Source organism: Capra hircus, chromosome 18 (assembly GCF_001704415.2).
Source record: "Capra hircus breed San Clemente chromosome 18, ASM170441v1, whole genome shotgun sequence".
Lineage (NCBI taxonomy): Eukaryota > Metazoa > Chordata > Mammalia > Artiodactyla > Bovidae > Capra > Capra hircus.
The window spans coordinates 15,231,104-15,256,142 of record NC_030825.1 but is presented as its reverse complement, the minus strand read 5'-3'; the positions used below and the strand labels follow the sequence as shown (position 1 = coordinate 15,256,142).

General features: G+C 49.6%; 1 protein-coding gene across 2 annotated transcripts in view; it reads right to left on the bottom strand.

Moving 5' to 3' along the window:
* ZC3H18 (zinc finger CCCH-type containing 18) overlaps positions 1 to 18,083 on the bottom strand; it is a 41,652-nt gene extending 23,569 nt beyond the window's left edge. The window contains exons 1-4 of one of the 2 annotated variants that reach the window (XM_018061846.1): positions 17,905 to 18,083; positions 11,280 to 11,854; positions 5,052 to 5,136; positions 4,291 to 4,359 (exon numbers count right to left, since the gene is read on the bottom strand). In XM_018061846.1, the coding sequence (XP_017917335.1) occupies positions 4,291 to 4,359; positions 5,052 to 5,136; positions 11,280 to 11,840 (715 nt within the window). In that variant the 5' untranslated portion in view covers positions 11,841 to 11,854; positions 17,905 to 18,083. The remainder of the gene's footprint in view (positions 1 to 4,290; positions 4,360 to 5,051; positions 5,137 to 11,279; positions 11,855 to 17,904) is intronic. The other variant, XM_018061847.1, reaches the window with a different exon arrangement.

Genomic DNA, 25,039 nt, shown 5'->3' with positions numbered 1-25,039 from the left:
AAAATAGGGATTGGCCAAATAAGTTTAAAGTGCTTCATGGTTTTTAAAAAAATATTTCTTGAAAAGAAAACAGAATATATAAAAATCTAATAAGGAAAAACCCAAGTTCTACAAATGCTTCCTCTAAAAGGCATAAAACTCAAAGAACACAAACTTAATGTAAGAACCCAAAAGTTAGCGTGCCCCTCTTCACAGAACTGTGACAGAGACAGACAAGCAGGTCATCTGTGCTGAGCTGCTTCAACTTCTTCAGGAATAGTCATTATTCACTATGGTAGTTGAAAGAATAAAAATAGTTTCTGGGCTGCTTTTTTATAAATGACAGACTTGAAACCAGTGGTTTGTGTAACTTTTTGGTCTCAGGATCCCAGAGTCTCCATAATGACTGTATTTATTGATATTAAAACTGAGAAAATTTAAAGACATAAAATATAACTTCCGTAATTTCTGTTAACAATATTTGTTAACATAAAGGTTTTATGAACATATTTTGAGAAGACTTAGCTTGCTCTGGGGGTGGCTAGAAAACTTAGCCTGCTCAGGGGAGGAGGTGTAGCCACTGGGAGACCCTGAGGCCACTCCAGACTCTGCGTGCCCTGCGAGGCTTTGGCCAGGAACTCCCCCACCCCTGCCACTGAACTTCTCTGACTCCTGGGCGGGTCCACCTTGAACTGTGAATGGCTTTCTACCCAGGTATGATTTTGTGACATCACACAACAGTCGCTTGGAAAAGTCATCAAATCCTGCAAAGCTGTCAAGTTTCCTAACACTGATTTTTCACTTGAGAGCCTGACCTTAGCAGCAGCCACTGTCCTGGCCTGCTGGGTGTCCTGGAGGCGACAGGACTGGGCTCATGGCCACACCCGGCATGCCTTCCCTGGAGGCACCCCTCACGCTTCAGGGGCAGCGAAGGAGCTCCGTGAGTGCTTCAGTTTTGTTAGAAAAGCAAAAAGACACACACTGAGGGGTTGTGGTGGGGAGAAGGAAATATTCTACACCCGGACTTTGGTGCTGGCATTAAACTGGACACTTAAAGCAGGTGGATTTTATGGCAGGGCAAGTATACCTCGATAAAGTTATTTACGAAAAGACCTAAACTCAAACTAATCCCGGACGTCGTTTCACAGCATGTGCAGCAGGTGGCCCCTACCAAGTGGTGCACTCAGTCTCACGAAGGCACTGACTTCAGGGGCCCCTAGGTTGCAAGAACATACCTGGAGACCTCCTCCCTTAAACACCAGAGGATGCAGGGATTAAAAAATGGCCAGAAAGCACTTCCCCAAAGAAGATTCACAAATGGCCAAAAAGCACTTGAAGAGATGCTCCACATCACAAATCAGAGGGGAATGCAAATCAGAACCCAGGGGAGACACCCCCCACACCCATGACGACACTCACTATTGCAAAACCAGAAAACGGGCGTCAACAAGGAGAGAGCTTAAACCCCAGGCGATGTGGTGGGATGTGAAACGGTACGGCCACGTGGACAACAGTAGGGCAGTTTATAAAACTTTTAAAGACATAACTGCCACACGGCCAGGCCATCCCACTTCCGGGGGCATACTCAAAAGACTGGAGAGGAGGGTGTCAAAGAGACGTCTGCACACCCATGTGCCAGCAGCATTATCACAACAGGTCCAACAAGAAAGCCACCAAGGTGCCCACCGATGGGCGCTGGGTTAGCACAACGTGATCCACCCCCACCATGGACTGTTACTCCATCTTGAAGAGGGAGGCGATCCCGACACTGCTACAGCTCAGTGAACCTTGAGGACACCGTGCTGAGTGAAATGGGCCCACCACAAAAGGACGAGACTGCACTTCTGTGAGGCACAAGGGGTACTCAACTTCACGGGGACAAGGTGGGCAGAGGCCGAGGGCCGGGAGCTCGTGTCTAATGCAGACAGTTGCAGGTTCCCATAATGAAAGGAGCTCTGGAGGCCCATGGTGGTGATGGCCACAATGAAGGCCAACGAAATGGACACTTAAAAACAGTTAAGATAGTAAATTTTATGTTGTGTTTTTTACCACAATTTTAACAAGAGGAAGAAAGTCGGGGGTGGGGGTGGGCACAGGAAGGAGCAGACACAGGAGACTTGGTCTGCAGAACAGGCTGGGTGCTGCTGCTGCTGCTGCTGCTGCTAAGTTGCTTCAGTTGTATCCGACTCTGTGCGACCCCACAGACGGCAGCCCACCAGGCTCCCCCATCCCTGGGATTCTCTATTGACAGCCAAGTAATCAGAGACCCAGGAGCAGGACAATTTACAGAAAACACTATTTATGCCTGTGGACACAACTTCATGTTTTGATGACTCAACCTAAATAGTTGAGACAATATACCATAAACAAAGTACTGGTGCTTTAAAATGTTTCAACTTGTATTCCTACATACATTGGTGTTGTCATTGGTTACAAATATCAATGTGTCCATCTGGGCAACTTAACAATCTGCAGATCACAACTTGTAATAGAAATATAGCTAACAAACACTGTTTAAGTATTTTCAAATTAAGATATAATTCACATACTATAAAATACCTCTATTTAAAGGGCACCATTCAGTGGGTTTTAGTATGTTCACAAAGTTGTGCAACCATTGCTACTACATAATTCTAGGACATTCCACCTCCCAAAAGGAAACCCTGTACTCAATGGCTGCCCCTCCTGCTCTGGCCTGGACAATAACCAGCCCATTTTCTGTCTCTATGGATCTGTCCACCCTGGACAGTTCCCATAAGCGGAATCGTACAAGCTGGGCTGTTAGTGACCGGCAGGGTCCTCGGGTTCATCCATATTGCTTTTATTATTCCCTGGTATGGATGGACCACATCCTGTTTATCCCTTCATGAGCTGATGGGTACTGGAGCTGTTTCTACCTTCTGCCTGTTGTGCTATGCTGCTATGAACATTTGTGTACAGGTCTCCATGTGACTCAGGACACACCCAGGAGGGGAGCGGCTGGCTCAGACACAGCAAACTTCATTTTATTTTACAGTGACTCTTGCTATTGGAGAGAATCGAAAAGCATTCATCTCAACTTATAATCTTTTAAACTGCATACAAGCAAAAACGTTTACACCCAAAATCTTTCTCTTATCTAAGGAAAGGCAAGAGGTATGTCTCAAAACATCCAAAGAAGTATCTATTATATTATTCTATAGAATGAATAGAATATTTGGGGAAGGGTAACTATAAATTTAAAAGTATATTTCTGAAACAAGTTACTGAATGTGCCCAATTAAACTGCAAAAAACACTGCTTACCAGTAGCTTCTGACTTCTCTACCAAGAAAGGCCTGACACTTGGGGCGGGGGGTGTTACTCCCTGAAAGCCCATCCAGGCACTCAGTGGGATCTGAGGGCCCTCCCCTCCTGTACTGTGACCCACCTCCCCCACCGAAGACGTCCTTGGAGAGGGCACCCCCTCCAGCACGCTCCGACGCTCCTCTGTGTACGGCCACCAGCTTCGCTTTGTAGTGTGTGTGCTTCTGGAGCTAAATTCTGGCAAGTCCTTCAGCAGTGGGACACCAAGCACCTGACCAGAGCTTCTGTGCCCTCAAAGGTGCATGTGGCAGCCTCCTGCCCTGCTCCCACGGGGCCTCCGGCAGGTCCTGGCCATGGCCAGACTTCTAATCACAGTGTCTGTGCACAGTGCTAACTGGAAACGACTGCAGCACATGTGTGTGCATGCGCATGTTGGGCTCCATGGGCTCCACTGATTTACTCCAGAAGTTCCAGAGATAGACTGAAGTCTTTATGGCAAGGAAGTCTTTGGCTTAAGTTTAAGTTATCTGAAATATTGACACTTCAAATACCACAGGCTTTGAGAAGCTGTAAGCATTTACTTTCTAGAAGGTGCTGCGTACTCATCTGCATCCTTAGGGCGGCTATGCTCCCATCTAGGGAATGGCGCACGTGGCCGCACAGCGGGGCCACCCCGCGGCAGCAGCGAGCAGCACAGAAACAGCACAGCCAAGAGGACATGCCCGAGGACGGATGACCAGGGCCCCGAGCGCTCCCAGGCGCTTGCATCCTTGGTTACCTTGGTATGAGGGACGGGCTCGTTCGAGGCCACCGCAGGACGGGGCTCCACTGCCGCCCCCCGCCCCACCCTGCCCCCTGTGCAGGCAGCACGTGGTCCCTGGGAGCCCGTCACAGCCACGTCCTGCCCTCAGAGCCTCCCCCTACCCCTGGCGTCATGGCAGGATTCTGGATCCAGAAGAAAGGAGTCTGGCCTCCGGAGCAGGGGGACTGTGCGGTACTAGAGAGACGAATATCATATATTTTGTACCTTTAACCTGGCCTCTGAATGGTATGGAATTTGATATTGGTGGAGGAGTGGACAATGGTGTCACAACATCTGGAAAAGAAGTACAGGAAGCTCTCGTGAACGTTAGGCTGCACAGGTGGGCTGGGTCAGTGCGCGAGGCATCTAGGGTCACAGCAAGCCTGGGCAGGAGAAGACCTTCCTCCGGTGCAAGAGGCCGCTCCCTCACAGACACGCCGGACGGCGCTGTGCTGGAGCAGCCCCGACACACACATCCTGGGCTTGAGAGCCCCTTGTCACACCTTCTCTGTCACAGCCACTCAACTCCCTCCATCCGCTTTGCAGGAAGGAGGAGCCTTGCTGCCTTCAGAGGCCGACCCTTCTACAGGCTCCATTCCAGCCTCTGACACCTGGTAACAAGTGGGAACTCTCCTTACAGAGCTGGGAGATGTCACAGCTGGCAGCTGGGGCACGTGGCCTTAGAAAAAGGACCACTTAGACGAGGAGTGATGCTGTCTACAGTGGAGACACGGGTCTATGCTGGGCGGATGGGCTGGAGCCCAGGGCGAAACAAGCGGGCTGGCTGCCCTCTGAGCAAGGCATGAGAGTGACCAGGAAAGGCCCACGGCTGAGCGCGAGGCTCTGCCACTGCCACCACCACAGACGGCCACCTCGGCCCCAAGAACAGCCCTGCCCAGGCTCAGGGCTGAACCACCACCTCTGTCCCGGGAATAGCCGAGGTCACACCAACGGGCCACACAGAGGCCCCTCACGCAGACAATTACCTTTCATGAAGAATCGGCAGGTGGGACGAGGTCTCACCTTCCTGTCACTGGGGTCCTTCACCTCACCCTCCTCCAGGTCATCGTCCTGAAACAGAGACAGTGTCACTTGAAGAGAGGCTCATCTGAATGAGGCTGACGAGGCAGGAGGGACACCTACCAACGCGTACGGCACTCCCTAAACCAGAGAGGGTGCGGCCACGCGCCTCACGCAGCCACGTTCATGCACACTCCCAAACCTGAGCTTCCTTCTCATCAGGCATCGGGGATGATCAAAGCTCACCCACAGACTACAGCGTCACAGAGAACACCAAGAAGCAACGTCCTGTGATGTACGTGATGTGCGACACAGGCCAGGCTGTCATCACAGTTCCCTTAACTAGCAATTCTGGGCAGGAAATGGCCACGCTGCAGGTTTTTAATATTTTTTACACTTAAACTTTATAGGACAAAGTATTTTGTGTCCTCTATTTTTTTTGTTTTTTCTTTTTTTTTTAATATTTAATTATTTAATTGGCTGCACCAGATCTTAGTTGCAGCATGTGGGATCTAGTTCCCTGACCAGGGACTGAACTTGGGGCCCCCTGCTTTGGTAGCACAGAGTCTTAGCCACTGGGCCACCAGGGAAGTCCCTATTTTGTGTCCTTTAAACTAGGCACTTTCTCTAATTTACAAGTCTAAGGCCGAGGAGGAGGGAATTTAGGCGACTCAGGTCACTGAACAGATCCACTTCAGCTTAGACCTGGGCCTTCTCTTCCTGTTCTGGCCCAGAGTTCCTAACCTTGGTTTTATAATGCAGAGGGTTTCAAGACCACAGTCGGGGTGGGTCTCTCCTCCAGGGATTTCAGAGAGCAACTTGGACCACTGCTCTGCACCCTCCCCAGCCCCCTAGCTGTGCCTCTGAGCTGAAACCCCAGCCCAGGATGGCCCCTAGCCGGAGCAGGGATCCAGCTCCCTGTTGATGTAGTTAAGATGCTAAGTCCAGGATAGAGCCCCACCTGGTCTGCAGGCCCCGGCCCGTTTCAGAGCGCCCTTGTGTGGTCAATACAAGGGACCCAGAAGCAGGGCAGAGGCCTGGGAGACCCTCCTCTCATCTCCTGCAGCACTGCCCTCGTCCAAATGACTGCCTGTCCCACTCAGCCTAAGGACTGCTTCTGGATGGGCACCCACACCCGTGACCCTCCGCATGCTCCCCACAGCGCTGTGACCGCAGTGAGTCCGGCCTGACCATGTTCTCACCTCTCCTCCTCGGTGGGTAACACACAGCCCGAGTCAGAGGCCCCACAGCCCCCAACCCCAGCCACAGCCCCAGCTGCCACGGCTACTGACCCGATGGCGCCATCCGCTTTTCATCTGCTGCTGCTCCAAGTGCAGCGTCGGATTTACAGTAAACACTTCTCATTGAATGAGGAAACACTGGAGACAAAACCCGGACTTAAGGTGACTTATTCCAAAGCTTAAATAGTTGTATAATTTCTGCCTTAAAAACACCAAGTTATTGAGAAGTATTTTGCAAAAAAAAAAAAGAACAGGGCTGAGAGCTATCTCTCTTAAGAGAGCCAGCAGAATGATTTCTTTTAGAGAAAGTAACAAGTTTTTTTAAAGGTCCTGAGAATTTATTCATCTAATAACTGAAAGTTTGTACTCTGTGATCAACATCACCCCCTGGTCCCCCCACCCCCGTCTCCCAGCCCTGTCCTCCTCCTGCTTTCCTCAGGCACAGGGTCCTACACTACCACCTCATGTGCTATCTGTCATGGGTCATACAGATGCTCATATTGGAGCTGAGAGCGGATTGTTTGTTCTCATTAGAAAAACAAAACTCTTTTGAGAGGTCAGAACTCATTCAACTCTTCTGTTCTGTTTGAAAATCGATGCACAGGAATTGAAATGATGAGCACAGAACAACTGCTTTTAAAAAACCAAGATTCACAGCCAGCGCACTCGATCAGGTTAGAGATCTGTTTCTGCAGAGATGTTACTCTCGATATTCACAAGAGCAATCGAGAGCCAGCCGCCCAGCTCAGCCACTTCTCAGACGCCAGACAGATGAAAGCATCAGTAAATCACCCAGCAGAAGAATATTCTCAATCGTCAACTAACCGTTCATTTAGCACAATGGGCTTTCAAGTGACAAACACAAGGAGTTCTGAGATCTTATAAAGGGTTTCAAGCAAATACAACTCAAGAAGGATGTCTCTAAAGCCAGCCCCCCAGTGCTCCCAGCACCAGGTCAGGGCTGTAACTGGCAGGAATTCCAGCGGGTGGCCCCTGATCCTGTGACCTAGAGTGGAGCCAGTGGAGAGCAAGTGTCCCCAGAAGCAAACTGGTGGGTCTATAAACAGCTAAAAGGGCACCAACTAACTCAGGAAGCTTGCGCCAGGGCCCCCTACAGTTTACAAATCCAGGGATAGCCCAGCAGCATGTCCTTGGGGTAGGCATACATGGGGCACAGGGCATGGGGTGGCCTGGGTTCTCCTGCTGCTACCAAGACCGTGGACTTGACCCCCAGGCCCCAGCCCTGCCCTCCTCCCCACCTTTCCAGCACCCAGAGCTCCCACCCGGGCCTCAGGGAACACACGTGGTGGGCGCTCAGCATTGTGACAAGAAAAACCCCTCAGAGGCAACACGTCAAATGTGAGCAAAGGGAGCACCGGTGACATCTACCTTCTCCTTTGTGTGGGTTATTTTCCTTAAAACAAAACCACAAAGCCAGGGTATGACCTGAGCAACAAAAATAACTCATTTCTAACCCAGCATCTCCCCGGCCACAGCAGATAAGGAAGCAGATGGAGGCATGTGCCCCAAAGCAGAGGCCCAGGGGCCACCAGGCCAACCAGGGGCTCCTTGAACCCACGATTCTGCACAGTGAGGTAGCAGTTCAGGTTTATAACCCTGCATGCACACCCTTCGGGGCCAGAGATGATGTTCTGGTTTCCCAATGGTGATGGGGTGTGGAGCAGCGCCTGTGAGGGGACCCAGGACCTGTGCACGAAGCAATAAACACAAACCACAAACAGGTTCCAGCATGTTGGGCGCCGGCTGGAGGGCAGCCTTCCTACCCCAGAGCTTCTGGGCTGCTCGGCTAAGCAAGCACAGTGGTCCAGCCCCGACTAGCCAAGCAGAGGGAGGTGGGAGGCCTGATTGAATCCCTTGGGGCCAGGCCTCCGCGGCTTCTCCGCCTCCCACCAGAGGGCAGTGCTGCGAATGCCCCAGATTTCTAAGCCCCTAAATCCTTTGGTACAAGATACTGTGTGTCCAGACATGAAAGGAGCAGGCAGATGTGAGCCTGAGAAAAGACAAAGCCCATATGCAAAGAAAAGGCTTCAGAGCTGTATTCATCCCTGGCTGGGCCAGGAGCCATCACTTCTGCCTGAGCAGCAGTGTGGACAGTCCACTCGGGGTGCGGGCCTTGTCCCACCGTCTCCGAGCAGCCACCCTACCAGTGCAACAGTCACTGACCAAAGCCAGAAAGGAACAGAATACTCCGCCCCTTCCCAAGTGGATGGCACGCACCAGGTGCCAAAGTTTTGTTAACCAGATGACATGCGAGACATAAAAACAGAACCAAGTCAAAAAGCGGAGGAGACGATGGAAGGGCCAAAGATGGAAGGACTGGAGTCTGCAAAGGCAAGTCACAGACCCTGGAGGGAGGAGGCTCTGTGCAGGACCACACAAGGCACACATGGCTGCTCGTGCCATTCGGCTGTCTGAGCTGCCAGCACAGGTGAGACCGCTGACTAAGTCAAGTTCACCCATGCTTCAGCTGTCACTGGGCGGGGACCCTCGGCCCCCTCCACGAATAAGCTAGATGCTATAAATAGCTGGCCCACAATCATGTTTGCAAAATCCCCTCCCACTGCAGCAGGGAAGTGGCACTTCCAGAAGGGCACTGGTATCTGAAGGTAGCTCACCAAAATACGTACAAGTCATTCAAGGCCTGAGTTATAAACCACGTGGTTCAAACAGAAGAATGTCAAAGGTTCGTTGTATAAACTGATGTCACTACCAAGGAAACCACCAAGAAAGTGGAAAAGCTGGGGAGAGGGAGCTTACTCCTGCCAAAACGAACTGACCTGTCCCAGTGACCCAAAGCCTACAAAGGGAAAAAGCAAGTCAGTGTACCCCAACAGAGAAAAGCACTTCTCAGTTAAAAGAAGGGTAAATCACTTGTGTTCTTGGAGGTGAGGGTGCTAAAGAGCAACAAGAACACACACACTGACGACCCAGTCAGTTCAGACTGTGGAATCACAGCAAAGGCACCAAGCTTGACACGCCAGAAAGGGGCAGAGCCCACAGAAAGGGCGTAACATCTAAGCAGGTGATCAAAGAATGGGGAGGAGCCTGGAAGGCAGGCAGCTGGGCACACGTGAACCAGAGGGGCTCCCATGAGGGCCCGAGTCTCCATTCATAGGGCCCAGCCCTGTCCAGGCCTGCCTGTCTGGAGGGGTGACAGGCTCTGCTCTGCCTGGTCACGCCTCTGCGTGTCACAACGAGCCCAGCACACTGCGGGGCCCGTGGGGGTGCCTATGGACGGACACGCCACCCTGTGGCTGAATGAAGCAGGGCCTGGGCCCAGCGGGGCTCTGGGGCCCTCTTTAGAGGCCAGGCAGGTACAAGTCAAATAAACAACCATCTAGGGTCAAGTGGGCAAGAAAGTCAACCTGGATGTCTACTTCTCATGTTGTTTCTGAAGAAACCAGCTATCTCCAAACAACAGGTGTTTTCCTCGGCCAGCTCAGGTCAACGCCATGTCGTGGCCACGACATCTAACTCAGTGCAGGTGGGAGAGACCTGACCGCATGCGAACATGGAAAGGCTGAGAAGTCGATGAACTTGCCCTACGGACCATTCACAGCTGAAGCAAGAAGAGCTTGCACCTCGTCCTTTCTTAAAGGGGGAGGACTGACCAGACCCGCTGGCCGCACGTCCCGTCACTAACAGCCCCATGTCCTACGGGCAGGACACTGACTCAGCTTTTCTTTTTGTAAACTGAGAGACCAAACTAATGGGCAACCTCAATCAGTGATTTCGTCTTCTGCCCCAAATGTCATCCAAAGTGATTAACTGGAGTCTCGTGGCATCTCTTTTTCCTCTGGCAACCCTCTGGTGGAGAATTTTCCAAACTGCAAGGGAAGCCCAGCGGGCAGAACCTAAGAATGCTCACAGACAATGTCCCGACAACACCTCTGTAAGTACACTAACAAGCAGTGGCTACTGGCTTAGGAGACCATCTGCTACGCTTAGTTATGAGAAGACAAAAGATCTAAGCTTGTAACTGCACACATGAGCTTGTAATGCCCCACAAAGTTCTGTTCTCGTGAAGTTCGAGAAGCAATACCAGGCACAACCATGGCCCCAAGACGCGGCATACGTACTAGCTGCCGGAGAAGCCAGCGTGTCAGGGAAATCCAGCTCACACACTTAACCAACAACCCCCTCCTTTGGCGATCCAGAGCATTTCTGGGAGCTATTCCTCACACCTCTCCCCTCAGTGCCTCTCCCATGAGCAGAATCTCCTTCCTGGGATATTAAAACTCCAGGTCCTGTCAATCTGCTCTGTCTGTCTCTCCCCTCCTTTGAGTAAAAGCATTTATCAGCAGGACTTCAGATTCTTCCCTCCCCAAAATTCAACCTCTTAAAAGATGGTGAAGGAAGTTCTTGCATCAGGATTATCTATCATAAATCCCAACTGCCCACAACTAAGAAAATTATTACCAGATACCTTCTCCTTAACCTGAAAGGTCAGATTAATAAAGTTAAAAGAATGTGATGGTCAAAAGTCAAAGTGCTCTGACACACAATCCCATTTTCTGCAGTCCCAAGGAGACACTTCCAAGGAAGCTTGGCCTAGAGAAGACCCTCAGCAGAAGACAAAGAGAAAAATGGCCAAAATAATAGACAAAACTGGAAGGAAGTTTCCTCAGTCTCGAGAATGTAACAGGAATTGAAATCCACAATGGTTCTAGTTGAACACTAACTCAAATAGTACTTAAAGACAGGAAAAAAAAAAAAAAAGCACAAAATGCTTAAAAAAAAAAAAAAAGTCCAGTTTTAACACAATCCAACCAACAGCACCAGACAGATGAGTGAGGGTCTGTGGAACTTCTGCCAGCTGCCAACTCCAGGCCAGGCTAGTCTCCATGCCTTCAGTGCCCCCTCACCACCAGGGCAACGGCCCCAGCGCCAGCCCCCCGACCCCTCCTCAGGGGGCCCACCGCGCCTACTCACATCAATCTCCCCGTCGTCGATCTCCCCGTCGTCATCCTCTTTCCTCTTCTCCTTGGCAGCCTCCGGGGGCTCCTTCTCCTCCAGGGTGCGGACCCCCGCCTTCCCCTCCTCCCCAGGAGCCCCCTCTCCGCGCTCATCATCATCCTCGGGCCCGGCCTTCTCAGCGTCGTCCTCCTGCGCGCCGGGGGCAGGCTCCTCGGGCACCTCCTCATCGTAATCTAGCTCGTGCTCATCCAGGTCCCTGGTGACCGACGAGGCCTCGTCCCTCAGGTCGCTGGCACGGTCCCCCTCGGCTCGCGGGGGGCTGGCAGGGCCCCTGCTCAGCTCCTGAGCCTCAGAGTCCCGGTCGTCCTCGTCGGAGCGACTCTCCTCGTCCTCCTGGCTCAGTCCCGGGGCCACGCTCTCCTCATCCTCCAAGTCGGAAGCCCTCCCACCCGCCGCGTCCAGATCCTGCTCAGACCCGCTTTCCCTCAGGATGTCATCGTCCGAGAGCCCCTGCTGCTCTTCTTCTTCGTCCTCTGGAGAGCGAGGGTCCCGGTCAGGGCTCTCGGCCACATCCATCAGTACCCACGGTTCTGCAAAAGAAAGAGAACACACTCAGAGCATCCAGCAGAAGGGCCAGTCAGTCTCGTGTGGGTCTCCTGGCCCCAGGAGGGCTCGGACCTGTGGCTGCCCGGCTCCTCCACATCCCAGACTGCGCTCCACAGCCCAGCAGCACCAGGCACCACAGCCCAGGCCTCCATGGGGCCAGGCTGGGCTCACTGAGCTGGGCATCAGGAGCTCCACACTGGGAGCCACCGGGTGCCAAGAGCCCCAGCATGCCCCCCTCCTCCCAGGGCAACCCAAGCTTATCTTGAGCAGGAAGATGGGCACCACAAGCAACAGCTTTTTGGGCTCTTAAAGTAATTTCTTTTGAAATTCAGGAGGACGTGCATTAGGAACAAGGTGGCAACACGCCTGACCACTGTCTGGAGCCCCCCACAGGGTCTGGAACACAAACCCGACTGCCTCGGACAGTCCCCAGGACGCAGGCTGTCTCTGCTCCTGCATAGGTCTCTCCAGGGCTAGGCCTGTGACTGCCAAGTCACAATCACTGGGGGTGATCCTTAAACTGCAGGTCCTTCTGGAGCCACCAAGGGACGCCAGAAGGCCTCCATGCACCCTGATTCTCAAGAAGTACCTTTCCAGGATGGGCATGCTGCAGGAAACAACTCTGGCAGAAAATCATACGTGTTTCAGTAGTTTCAAATATAAACACACTGACTGTCATCCTAGAAGATTTCTTTTCTATTTTTACTAACTAGATTTAATTATAAACTGACTATTTCCTGGTTTTCCCACCCTAATGTGCAAAGACAAAAAATTGTCCCATTTGTTCTAAACACAGGCTGCATAAGCTGGGGTGAGACAGTGTATGTGTGTGCGTGTGCGTGTGCGAAATCAACACCAAATAGCCAACCAACACCACACAGCCTACACGCGAACACTGACCGTCCACCAGGCCAGGGGTCACCATCAAGCTGGTGTGCAAGAGCAGGAACAGCGAAAGGTTTAATGTTCACCTGAGTCTTCAAGACTTTTTATTAAAAACAATGTATGCCACAGTCATGTTACATGGTACCTTGATGAAACCTGAAAACACACATACCTGTATTTGTATAATTATATAAAATTATTTATGCATTTATATATAACCAAAGTTTTAAAATATATCTTTTAAATGTACACCTTCAAAAGGAAAACGTGTGTTTAAAGATGCGCATATCAAGAATTGGTATCTGAACCCATAGTTAAAAAATTTTTTTTGCTGGTAACGGAAATTATTAAAATTCAGCAAACATAAGGACAAATCACTTAAAATTCATCACTTTATAAATAAATAGTCAGCAGTGAAAGGAATTTACAAACCAATTCGTTTAAAGTCACTTAAAAGTAGACAGCTTGGAAAACGATTCCCTTTGCGGCCTTCTAACGACACTGTTCAGAGGCAGGCCTGCTGAAGGAATTATCAACATTAAAAAGTCAGTTCTAAAACGCTGTATTTTGCTGCCTTCCTGCACAGGGCAGAGCTTGTCACCACATACATCCCTCTAGCAGACCAGGGCGACCGGCAAGGTGAGAAAGCTATCAAGACAGGGCCCACATCCTCACCTCCTCCAGACACAGCATTGGGCGGGCATACGGCAACCAGTCGGGGGCCAGTGGCAAACCAGCAGCCTCCAGCCCCACCTTAGCTGATATCAATGAAATGTATGAGATTTTCCTTGGTGTACAATGTCCTATGCCTACCCTAGCATAGCTTTTACTACACTGTGCGTAAGAAACCTCTCCATAGAGAGGCAGGGACTTTCACTCCCCAGTTGCTCGGGACCCTGAAGGCAGGCAGTCACATACAACTGGTCACTAAGCCTCAGACAAATTCTGATTGTCACATAGTACAGTCTAACGGCAACCTCGGGAACCAAGTTGCCTCTGAAATTAATCAGCTAGTAACCAAAATTAAGTGTCCTCTTAAACTAGCTTAAAATCCACACAACTGCTACTTGAGCCTTGCAACATACTATCCTGTTCACTGTTCCTGGCACCAAGGCTGCTTGCCAGTAACATGATAACTGTCCCTTCCTGGGGCCCAGGTGCCAAAAGGTTCCATTGTCATGATTGGTCCAACCAAATTGCTTTGTGCATTTTGGCAAACTTGGATTTAAATCCTAGGGTAAGAAATAGAAGAAAAAGAGCCCCTAGCTTCAGATATACAAACTCAAGCAAGTGGACCATGTCTTTCTGGGACATGGGGATCAGTGTGGGCCTCTGAATCAGAACCCGAATCCTCGCTCCACTGCCTGCTGGCCTTAGGGTCCTGAACAAATTACGTAAACTTGCCAGACGCCAGTTTCTTTATCTGAAATATGGGGAAACAGCATCCACTCTAAAGTCACTGCAGCAGCGAGATGAGACAAAGCTGATGGCTTCCAACACCCGTGTCCCACTCCCCACGAGACTGCCCAGGGGCCAGTCACCCAACACATACCAGAGAACGCACTCAGCACGATCATGTCTTCACAACAACTCTGCAGCAAAATCAACAGCCACCCTACCTGCGGCGAGACTACTGCTCTGCCAGGCACTGGATCTAGTCTCTTACATCGACCTTTCAGACAAACGTTACCCCTCACAGAGAAGGAAACCGAGTCACCTGGCCACTGAGTGCAGTCCAAGCTGGAGTCTCTACTCTGCTGCCCAGTCCTGGAGCCAGCCCGATGCAGAACATGAGCTCCTGCTACCTGCCCTGGGACTAACTGCCACACACCACCATTGTTCTACAGGAAAACGGGACCTGAGCGCCAAATGACTCCACAAATTCTGTTCTGGAATACAGCCCTCACACTGACCGGAGACTTCCACTGACCAAGGGGATTTGTCTGTTGTTCTCTTCTCCCTTCTCAAGTTTTGCGCTGATCCATCTGGCTTCCTGTCCGAGCCCTTCTAGAACCCAAAAGACGGCTTTTTACAGACATGGAAAAGTTACTATATGGTCCATACAGACTATTAGGTAAAAAATAGTGATGATCATACAGAAATCGAACTTGTGACACCACTTATTTTAAATGTGTCTCAAGTTTGAAACTTCCAGGCACTTAAAACTAACGGTAAACCTAACAAAAGAAATCCCCCAAAGGTGCACACTTGTATACCAATACCACAGGAAACGCTGCCTCAAACTAAAATCCCAAGGCTGCTGGATGGTGTGTGGAAAGAAGTCCTCACAGAGCCTGAATGCGCCCCCCAGTTTGTATTATGGAAATCACTTCACCCTCCTCCCCAAGCACAGAGCTATCTTCCCTCCTCTAAAGAGCTATTTTTAGCAAAAGGCCCTTTGTGCACCTGCTTCAATCCAGGTGGACAAGTGCTATCAGCCTTCCACTGGCGGCAGGGCGGGGAAGGGCACGGATGGCTTTGAGAATCTGAGGAAGGGGATGGCTCTTCTCCCTAGAAAAACCTGGACATAAGCAATTTATCTCCCATTTCTGGGAGTTCAAAACCTTCCTAGACTGAGAACCACTGCCCTGAGTACGTTGTGCAGTATTCTACCATGTGCCCACACTCACCACGCTATACTGCCATTATCGGTTTGCAAAGTCTGTTGGGAGACATCCCCCCCCACTGAAGGGCGTGAGTGGAAGGACTCAGACTCTCCTCGGTCCTCTGAACTCGGCAAATGGCTACCACGCAACTTACTGTCTGACCCTGGGGGCACTGCTGCCAACTACCACTGGCACGAGTCACAGCCTTCCTAGGCACACCAGGACACACAGTCACCCGCAGGCGGCCCTGACACCCTCCGGGAAAGGAGACCCACTTTTTCTCTCCCTGCGGAATCTCCTGGGATTTTACAATCTGAGGCTACATCCAGGCGAACAGCTTGCAGAGAAAAACATACCAAAGAACTGACTTATCAGAAGCACCCTGAGTGACACCTTGTTGGGCAGGAGGGGAGTACTGCTGGGGGTCAGAATGCAATTTGTGTTTCAGGCCCACTCTGGGAGAGTTAACTGGTTCTCTGGGCATCAGTGTCCTATTCAAAGATTAATTCTACTTGGCAATTATGTGAGTAAGTGCTATGCGTCAGGAGCCAGGAAAACATATGGTCTACTGAGTGTACACAGTGAAACACAGGGTCCTCTGGGCACGTCTTCACAACTCCCAGGCTCACAACACTTACTTAGTGTGTTCTTCTCACACAATCACCCTATCGTCAGGCATTCTTGGCAAAGTTTATAACTCTTTAGGCCTTTGATTCACAAGATAGTGAAACTGCCTGGAAAAGAGAATAACAGTGTCCATCATTGTGTCTCCACAGCATAGTACACTAGCAGATGGAAACTGATAGATGCTTGTCGAATAAATCACAAAGTCTCCTTGGGTTCTAAATTACCTGTTGCATGCCAGAAAGAAACTTGAAATAAGTGTCTACTTTTTAGAAGACTGTTCTGGAACTGAGACAGAGTAGTGCTGCCTCCTTTTCCAGCGGTCATTCTGGAAGGCTGCACCCCGGCTCCAAGGGCACTGCTAAAATACAGAACATTTGGGAACTTTTCTGAGAGAACTTTAGAACATGCAATACAATCCCCAGGCACTCTCAGTGGCAGCAAATCTTCCCTCTCTCAAGGTGGGTCAGCAGAAAGCCATTCAAAGCCTGGTCTGGTTAAGCGAGGTGAGTTCCCAAGCCAGGTAAGATGATTTTGGGTCAAATGTGGTGTGACTGCTGAACAAGACTGATTTTTCTCCTATGGCTTGCATATTTACTACCTAAACAGGACTTCTAAAGAGATTCTGGCAAAAAAGCACCAATGAAATACAAGTCTAACCTTCCAGGACAACAATTTTTAATAGAGCTGTCCCTATCTGAATGCCCAAGTTCTGGTACATCTCGTTAAAATTCATGTGCATAACTTCATAGCTTTACAATATCCAAAAGAAGGATGTCAAGACTGGTGATAGACATCATCCCCAAACAGACTAAGCCTGAACCAAAGGACTTCTCAGGGAGGAAGCACTCACCTTGAGATGATCTGTGAAAAAGGAAAACACCTCCTTTGCTCTCTGGAATGGTTTCATAAAACTATCTTACCCACCAAAAACTGGAGAGAAATTCTAGCCTCCAAGGACATTTGTGACTGGTTTCCAGAGCTGGGTGGGTTCCACACTTGTGCTCAGATTGTAACATCATCAGGCAACAATGCCCCTGCCTGGGAAGCAGGAATTGGCCTGGGTCCAGCTTCACCCTGAGAAGCCCAACCTCTGCTCTGGGACAGGACCACTCCACAGGCGACACGAAGGAGAAAGGATGAAAGCCACTGCTATGCCCCTAAACGCACTTTTCTTCCATTCTCCCCAAACGGATCTAAAGACTGACCTGCTCTCACAGATGTAGAGCTGAACAGCTCATATAAGATGATCAACCACTCTATCCGGCAAACTCAGCTGTCATAAAGTATTCAGGAAAACTTAAGTTTTAGCAGGAGTAAGGCGGGAAGTTTTTAAGTCTTAGGTTCTCCCAGCAATGACCCGGCATCCTATGGGCTTTCAACCAAAGGGGCACAGGGAAGTTTATTCCAAAGAGTGGCGTGCGTCTTGGGGCACAGCCAATAGATCCAACCTGTGCCGCCCGGGAAGTCGAGGGAGCAAGTTCCAGGAGGATCCAGAGAGCGCAAAGCTCCCGAAGAGCCTATTCTCAGTCCGGAGGGCGAACTTGCGTGCCTCCTTCCGCACCCCCATCTTTGTGGGCGGAAAGCAGTGCCACGCGAATGTCCCGGAAGAGAAATGACAGCTTCAGGAGATCAACCCCACGACGGAGTGCGGAGGCAGCCGCCAGGCGCTCGAGCTTAGAGGGCTTCAGGACCCCTGGCCAGTTCGTCCGGACCGAACCTGGGATCGTGCCTAGCTCAGCGTCCTCTTCCCGGGGCCCGAGAGTCACGCTTCGGCCGGGGGCAGCCTGGAGTGCTCCCCGGAGGCAGAGGCGGCGAGGCTCCGGGCCTCGGCTCAGTGCCGCCGCCACGCTCCTTGCCCGGCCGCCTCGGCCTCTTTCTCCCGCCGGCCAGGCCTCCCAGCCACCACCACCACTTACCTCAGCTCGAGGGCAGAGAGGGGGCCACGGCTTCGCAGGGGTCGGGACGGCACGGAGAAGGCGTCTCTTGGCCCTTCCGCTGCTCCCAGGCTCCGGCTTCAGGCACGACGCGGGCGGAACAAACGGGCTCCACTAGCCGCGGGGGCCGGCCATTGTGCGACGTCATCAGGCCGCGACGGTTATCTGCGGACCGGCGGGCTTCCCTCGCTCGCCACGCCCCCCACCTGCTTCCTTCCGGCCTCCGCGCCCCCGCCCCCGCGCGGCCCCGCCCCCTCGGGGCGCGCCCGCCCGAGTCACGGCGCAGGCGCGGCCGGGGCCCCGACCCTAGGGCGGGTCTCAGAGCGCGCGCACCGCCCATCGAGGTGCGAGGAAGGATGTCCGCGGTGCGTGGTCACGTGAAGTACTGGCGCAGGTTCCCGCCTAGCGGTCCGCTGTTCCCGCTGTACCCGACCAGGCATAGCTGGGTCCCGCGACGTCACGGCTCAGCGCTTACCTTCTCCAGTCCTGCTGAAGAGCCCCCAGCCTAAAGTTAATCCTTTTTGGGAAATGAGTTTAAATAACAAAACTTAGACCTTTTAAATTGCGTACTAGGGACTACATAGCTCCCTCTCTGTTAAAATATCAGTTCAACACAAAATTAATCATTTTTGAAAAACTGAATTTAAATGTCAAAGTTTAAACGTTTTAGAAACTATTTCTGGTACTAAATAGCTCTTGCTTTATCAAATATAATCAGTCCAACACAAAATTTAGTCATTTTTTGATACTGAGTTTAAATGTCAAAGCTTAAAAGTTTTAAACTAATCCTCATTCGGTTAAAAAGTTATCAACAGGTCCAAGATCTAGTCACTTACGCTAAACCTATCAAGCCTAATTGATATTGCAGCCTGTCCCTAGAGTGGAAATTTAAACCCATCAGTCTGCAACCCAACAGTCTGATCAGCACTAGGGAGATGACCTGTATATGACCCCTCCCCTTCCTAAAGTAAGGCACCCTTGTAGGAGCAACCTACCCTCTTAGCTTCCTTTTCCCACCCTCTGTGCCCATAAAGACCCAGTTCTCCCCAGTCAGTCTCTCCCATCAGGAAGTTTCCATAAGCCTCTTATCCTTATCCCTCAGAGGGCAAACGGAATGAAAACCACAAACACAGAAAACTAACCAAACTGATCAAATGGACCACAGCCTTGTCTAATGCAATGAAACTATGAGCCATGCTGTGTAGGGCCACCCAAGATGGACGGGTCGTGGTGGAGAGCTCTGACAAAACATGGTCCACTGGAGAAGGCAATGGCAAGCAACTTCAGAGTTCTTGCCTTGAGAACCCCATGAACAGCATGAAAAAGCAAAAAGATATGACACTGAAAGATGAACTCCCCAGGTCCGTAGGTGCCCAATATACTACTGGAAATCAGTGGAGAAATAACTCCAGAGAGAATGAAGAGACAGAGCCAAAGCAAAAACAACACGTTTGTGGATGTGACTAGTGATGGAAGTGAAGTCTAATGCCGTAAAGAACAACATTGCATAGGAACCTGGAATGTCAGGTCTATGAATCAAGGTAAACTGGAAGTGGTTGAATAGCAGATGGCAAGAGACATCAACCTTTAGGAATCAGTGAATTAAAATGGACAGAAATGGGTGAATTTAACTCAGATGACTGTTTTATTTACTAATGTGGGCAAGAATCCATTAGAAGAAATGGAGTAGCCCTAAATCGGTAAACAAAAGAGTCCAAAATGCAGCACTTGTGTGCAATCTCAAAAACAACAGAAAGAACTCTGTTCGTTTCCAAGGCAAACCATTCAGCATCACAATAATCCAAGTCTGTGCCCCAACCAGTAATGCTGAGAAGCTGAAGCTGAGCGGTTCTATGAAGAGCTACAAGATCTTCTAGCACCCAAAAGAGATGTCCTTTTCATTCTGGGGACTGGAATGCAAAAGTAGAAAGTCAAGAGATACTTAGAGTAACAGGCAAATTTGGCCTATGAGTACAAAATGAAGTTGGGCAAAGGCTAACAGAGTTTTGCCAAGAGAACGTACTGGTCATGGCAAACACCCTCTTCCAACAACACGAGAGGCAACTCTACACATGGACATCACCAGACTGTCAACACCAAAATCAGATTGATTATATTCTTTGCAGCCAAAGATGGAGAAGCTCTATACAGTCAGCAAAAACAAGACTGGGAGCTGACTGTGGCTCAGATCATGAACTCCTTTTTGCCAAATTCAGACTTGAATTGAAGAAAGTAGTGAAAACCACTAGACCATTCAGGTAAGACCTATATCAAATCCCTTACAATTATACAGTGGAAGTGACAAATAGATTCAAGAGATTAGATCTGATAGCGTGCCTGAAGAACTATGGACAGAGCTTCATGACATTGTACAGGAAGCAGTGATCAAGACCCATCCCCAAGAAAAAGAAATGCAAAAAGGCAAAATGGTTGTCTGCAGAGGCCTTACAAATAGCTGAGAAAAGAAGAGAAGTGAAAGGCAAAGGAGAAAAGGAAAGATACACCCATTTGAAGGCAGAGTTCCAAAGAATAGCAAGGAGACATAAGAAAGCCTTCCTCAGCGATCAATGCAAAGAAATAGAGGAAAGCAATAGATTGAGAAAGACTAGATATCTCTTCAAGAAAATTGGAGATACCAAGGGAACATTTCTTGCAAAGATGGGCACAATAAAGGACAGAAATTGTGTGGACCTAACCGAAGAGATTAAGAAGAGGTGGGAAGAATACACAGAACTATACAAAAAAAAATCTTCATGACCCATATAATCACGATGGTGTGATCACTCACCTAGTGCCAGACATCCTGGAATGCAAAGTCAAGTAGGCTATAGGAAGCATCGATAGAAACAAAGCTAGTGGAGGTGATGGAATTCCAGCTGAGCTACTTCAAATCCTAAAAGATGATGCTGTTAAAGTGCTGCACTCAATATGCCAGCAAATTTGGAAAACTCAGCAGTGGCCACAGGACTGGAAAAAGTCAGTTTTCATTCCAATCCCAGAGAAAGGCAATGCCAAAGAATGCTCAAAGTGAGTGAAGTTACTCAGTCGTGTCCGACTCTTTGCGACCCCCTACCAGGCTCCTCCATCCACGGAATTTTCCAGGCAAGAGTACTGGAGTGGGTTGCCATTTCCTTCTCCAGGGGATATTCCCGACCCTGGGATTGAACCCAGGTCCCTTGCATTGCAGGCAGACGCTTTACCATCTGAGCCACCAGGTAAGTTCCTCTAAGAATGCTCAAACTACCACACAATTGCACTCATCTCACACACTAGCGAAGTAATGCTCAAAATTCTCCAAGCCAGGCTTCAACAGTACATGAACTGTGAACTTCCAGATGTTCAAGCTGGATTTAGAAAAGCTGGAGGAACCAGAGATCAAATTGCCAACATCCACTGGATCATAGAAAAAGTGAGAAAGTTCCGGAAAAACATCTACTTCTGCTTTATTGACTATGCCAAAGCCTTTGACTGTGTGCATCACAACAAACTGGAAAATTCTTAAAGAGATGGGAATATCAGACCATCTTACCTGCCTCCTGAGAAATCTGTATACAGGTCAAGAAGCAACAGTTAAAACTGGACATGGAACAACAGACTGGTTCCAAATTGGGAAAGGAATACGTCAAGGCTGTATATTGTCACCCTGCTCATTTAACTTATATGCAGAGTACATCATGCGAAATGCCAGGCTGGATGAAGCACAAGCTGGAATCAAGATTGCTGGGAGAAATATCAATAACCTCAGATATTCAGATGACACCACCTTTATGGCAGAAACAGAAGAAGAACTAAAGAGCCTCTTGATGAAAGTGAAAGAAAGTGGAAAAGTTGGCTTAAAATTCAGCATTCAGTAAACTAAGATAATGGCATCTTGTTCCATCACTTCATGGCAAATAGATGGGGAGACAATGGAAACAGTGAGAGTTTGTATTTTGGAGGGCTCCAAAATTACTGCAGATGGTGACTGCAGCCATGAAATTAAAAGATGCTTGCTCCTTGGAAGAAAAGATGTGATCAACCTAGACAGCATATTAAAAAGAAGGGACATTACTTTGCCAACAAAGGTTCATCTAGTCAAAGCTATGGTTTTCCCAGTAGTCATGTATGGATGTGAGAGTTGGGCTGTGAAGAAAGCTGAGCGCTGAAGAATTGATGCTTTTGAACTGTGGTGTTGGAGAAGACTCTTGAGAGTCCCTTGGACTTCAAGGAGATCCAACCAGTCCATCCTAAAAGAGATCAGTCCTGGGTGTTCATTGGTAGGTCTGATGTTGAAGCTGAAACTCCAATACTTTGGCCACCTGATGTGAAGAGCTGATTCACTGGAAAAGACCCTGATGCTGGGAAAGATTGAGGGCAGGAGGAGAAGTGGATGACAGAGGATGAGATGGTTGGATGGCATCACTGACTCAATGGCCATGGGTTTGGGTGGACTCTGGGAGTTGGTGATGGACAGGGAGGTCTGGCTGTGCTGCGGTTCATGGGGATGCAAAGAGTCAGACACGACTGAGAGACTGAATTGAACTGAACTGATGCTGAAGCTGAAACTCCAATACTTTGGCCACCTGATGCAAAAAACTGACTCATTGCAAAGACGTGATGCTGGGAAAGATTGAAGGCAGGAGAAGGAGGGGATGATAGAGGATGAGATGGAAGGATGGCATCACTGACTCAATGGGCATGAGTTTGAGCAAGTTCTGGGAGTTGGTGATGAACAGAGAGGCCTGGCGTGGTATAGTCCATGGGGTCAAAAAGAGTCAGACACAGCTGAGCGACTGAACTGAACTGAACAGTGCCCATAAAAATCTCCATTTTGTACAGCTTCTAGAAGCCTGCTAAATGGGATGCTGCCTGATTCATAAATTGTTGAATAAAGCTAATTAGATCTTCAAATTTACTCAGTTGAATTTTTTAAACACTGATTTCTTTTTAAAAAGTTAATTCAAGAAACAAAAAAAATGTAATCAGCTCAACACAAAAGTTAATCATTCTTTAGATAGTGTCTTTAAATATCAGAGCTTAAAATTTTACGCCATTTCCATGGGGATCAACAACTCTGCAACTTAGTAAATGCAATCAGCTTAATATGATGTCGCCTTTCCTTGATCAGAAGGACATTATGTGGCATTTGTAGCATTTTTACCAACTGCCTTCACAGTCCCCTGGGCAGAGCCCCACCAAGGCTCCTGCAGAGCTTCAAACTCTCCCTGTTAGAATAGGAACCTGCACTTAGAGGGACCCTGGGCTTAGTCAAATGCTCTGCTGTCCTCGCCTTAAAATACTGTATCATTTTTGAAGAAAATCAAATCATTTTCACTTTGCAATGGGCCCTGCATGAATAAATAAGGGTAGGAAGAAACTGAGGTTTCAAAGAGCTACCATACAACCTATGATGTCACTCCCAAAGAAATGAAACACCAAAACCTATTCCCGAATCTTCCAGCAGTGTTATTCACAACAGCCCCAGAGTGGAAACAGCCTAGGTGTCAATGGACTGATGATGGGCCAAGAAAATGTGGTCCAGGGAATTCCCTGTGGTCCAGTGGTTAGAACTCAGGGCTCTCACTGCTAAGAGCCTGGGTTCAATCCCTGGTCAAGTAACTAAGATTCCACAAGCCAGGCAGTGTGGCAAAACAACAACAACAACAACAACAACAACAAAAACAAAACGGCTATCCGAACGGTAGGATACTACTCAGAAGTATGAAACGGTGAAGTCTGTCTAAGAAGAGATACCACAGTCCAATGGTAAGAGGACACAAGAAAGTGGAAGGGGGCTCTTGCCAGAGCCCAGTCTCAGATTTCCAGGCTTCAGAACTGTGAGAAATAGGTGCCTTGTTTAAGCCCCCCCAGTCTGTGGGGTCTGTTATTGCGTCCTGGGCTGACTAATACATTCCATTTACATGAACTATCCAGAAGAGGCAATCCACAGAGTCAGGAAGCAGGTGAGAGGTTACCAGGGACTGGGGGAGATGGGCTGGGGAGTGATTGCTTAATGGGAACAAAGGTTCTTTCAGGGATGATAAAAATATTCGGGAGTCAGGTAGTGGTGATGGTTGTATAACTTCATGAATGTATAAGAAATCACTGAGTTGTGCACTTTAAAAGGGTGGATTTTATGGTGTATGAGTTATTCTTCAATAAAGCTATTATTTTTTAAAAAAGAAAAGAAGGGAGATAGTAGAGGAGGTAGGGGAAAACCCCAACTGGGAACTGAGAGGTAGTGGGAGAGGCTTGAAGGGGGGGACTCCTCATTGCTGAACCTCGAAATGTCCTCCCATTTCTCCCCCTGTGCCCCTGTTTCCTGCTTTGTCACAGCCCCTGACTCCCAGCCTCTCCCAGGCACTCAGAACCACCTTCCTAAATCTCGGGTTGGTTCTGGTCTCATCACTCCAGCTTGAGGTCTCTCCAGCAACTCCCCCTGCCCCCAGCATGCCACCCCTACACTGTACCCCCAGCCCCTGCCTGCCCCGCTGCCTGCGTGCTCACTTCTTCGCCCTGGACTCATCACATCTTTCTGCGCTCCCAGGTCTTTGCAGGAGCCACTCCTGCTGCCTGGAACAGACTTCCACCTTTCACCGGGCTCACTCTTTTCTCCAGGCCACACCTTTGATAGACCTCCTCCTAGGCCCCTGGCTGGCTTGGCAGCTGTGCTGTGAGCTCCTGGATTGCCTGTAACCCCAAGTCAAACACCATGTTACAACATCCAGAGTGTGTGTGTATAGTAGGGGCGGGGGAGGGTGCATTTAGAAAGACCGAAAGTGGCCAAGATGGGATCAGAGCCCAGGTCTCTGAGTCCAAATCCTGAAACCTTGAGGCCCCAGGTGAAGGATGCAGGCAGCGCTCTCTAGGCCTCAGCATTCCAGGTCTTCAAGTGGGGCAGTTCACACCTGCTGCCTCCCTCTCAGGATGAAGGAAGAGACAAGAGGTGCCAAGCATCTGTTCTTGTGTGGAGTGCTGAATCACCGCCTGCCTGGTGCCCTGCATCTCACAAAACCCCTGGGAGGCAGCACCCACATTCTCTCCATCGTACAGTCAAGGAAATAGAAGCTGTACCATCACAGAGATGGGATTCCAGCCTGATCACAAAACCCAAGTGGCCATATCACTGTGCCCTGGT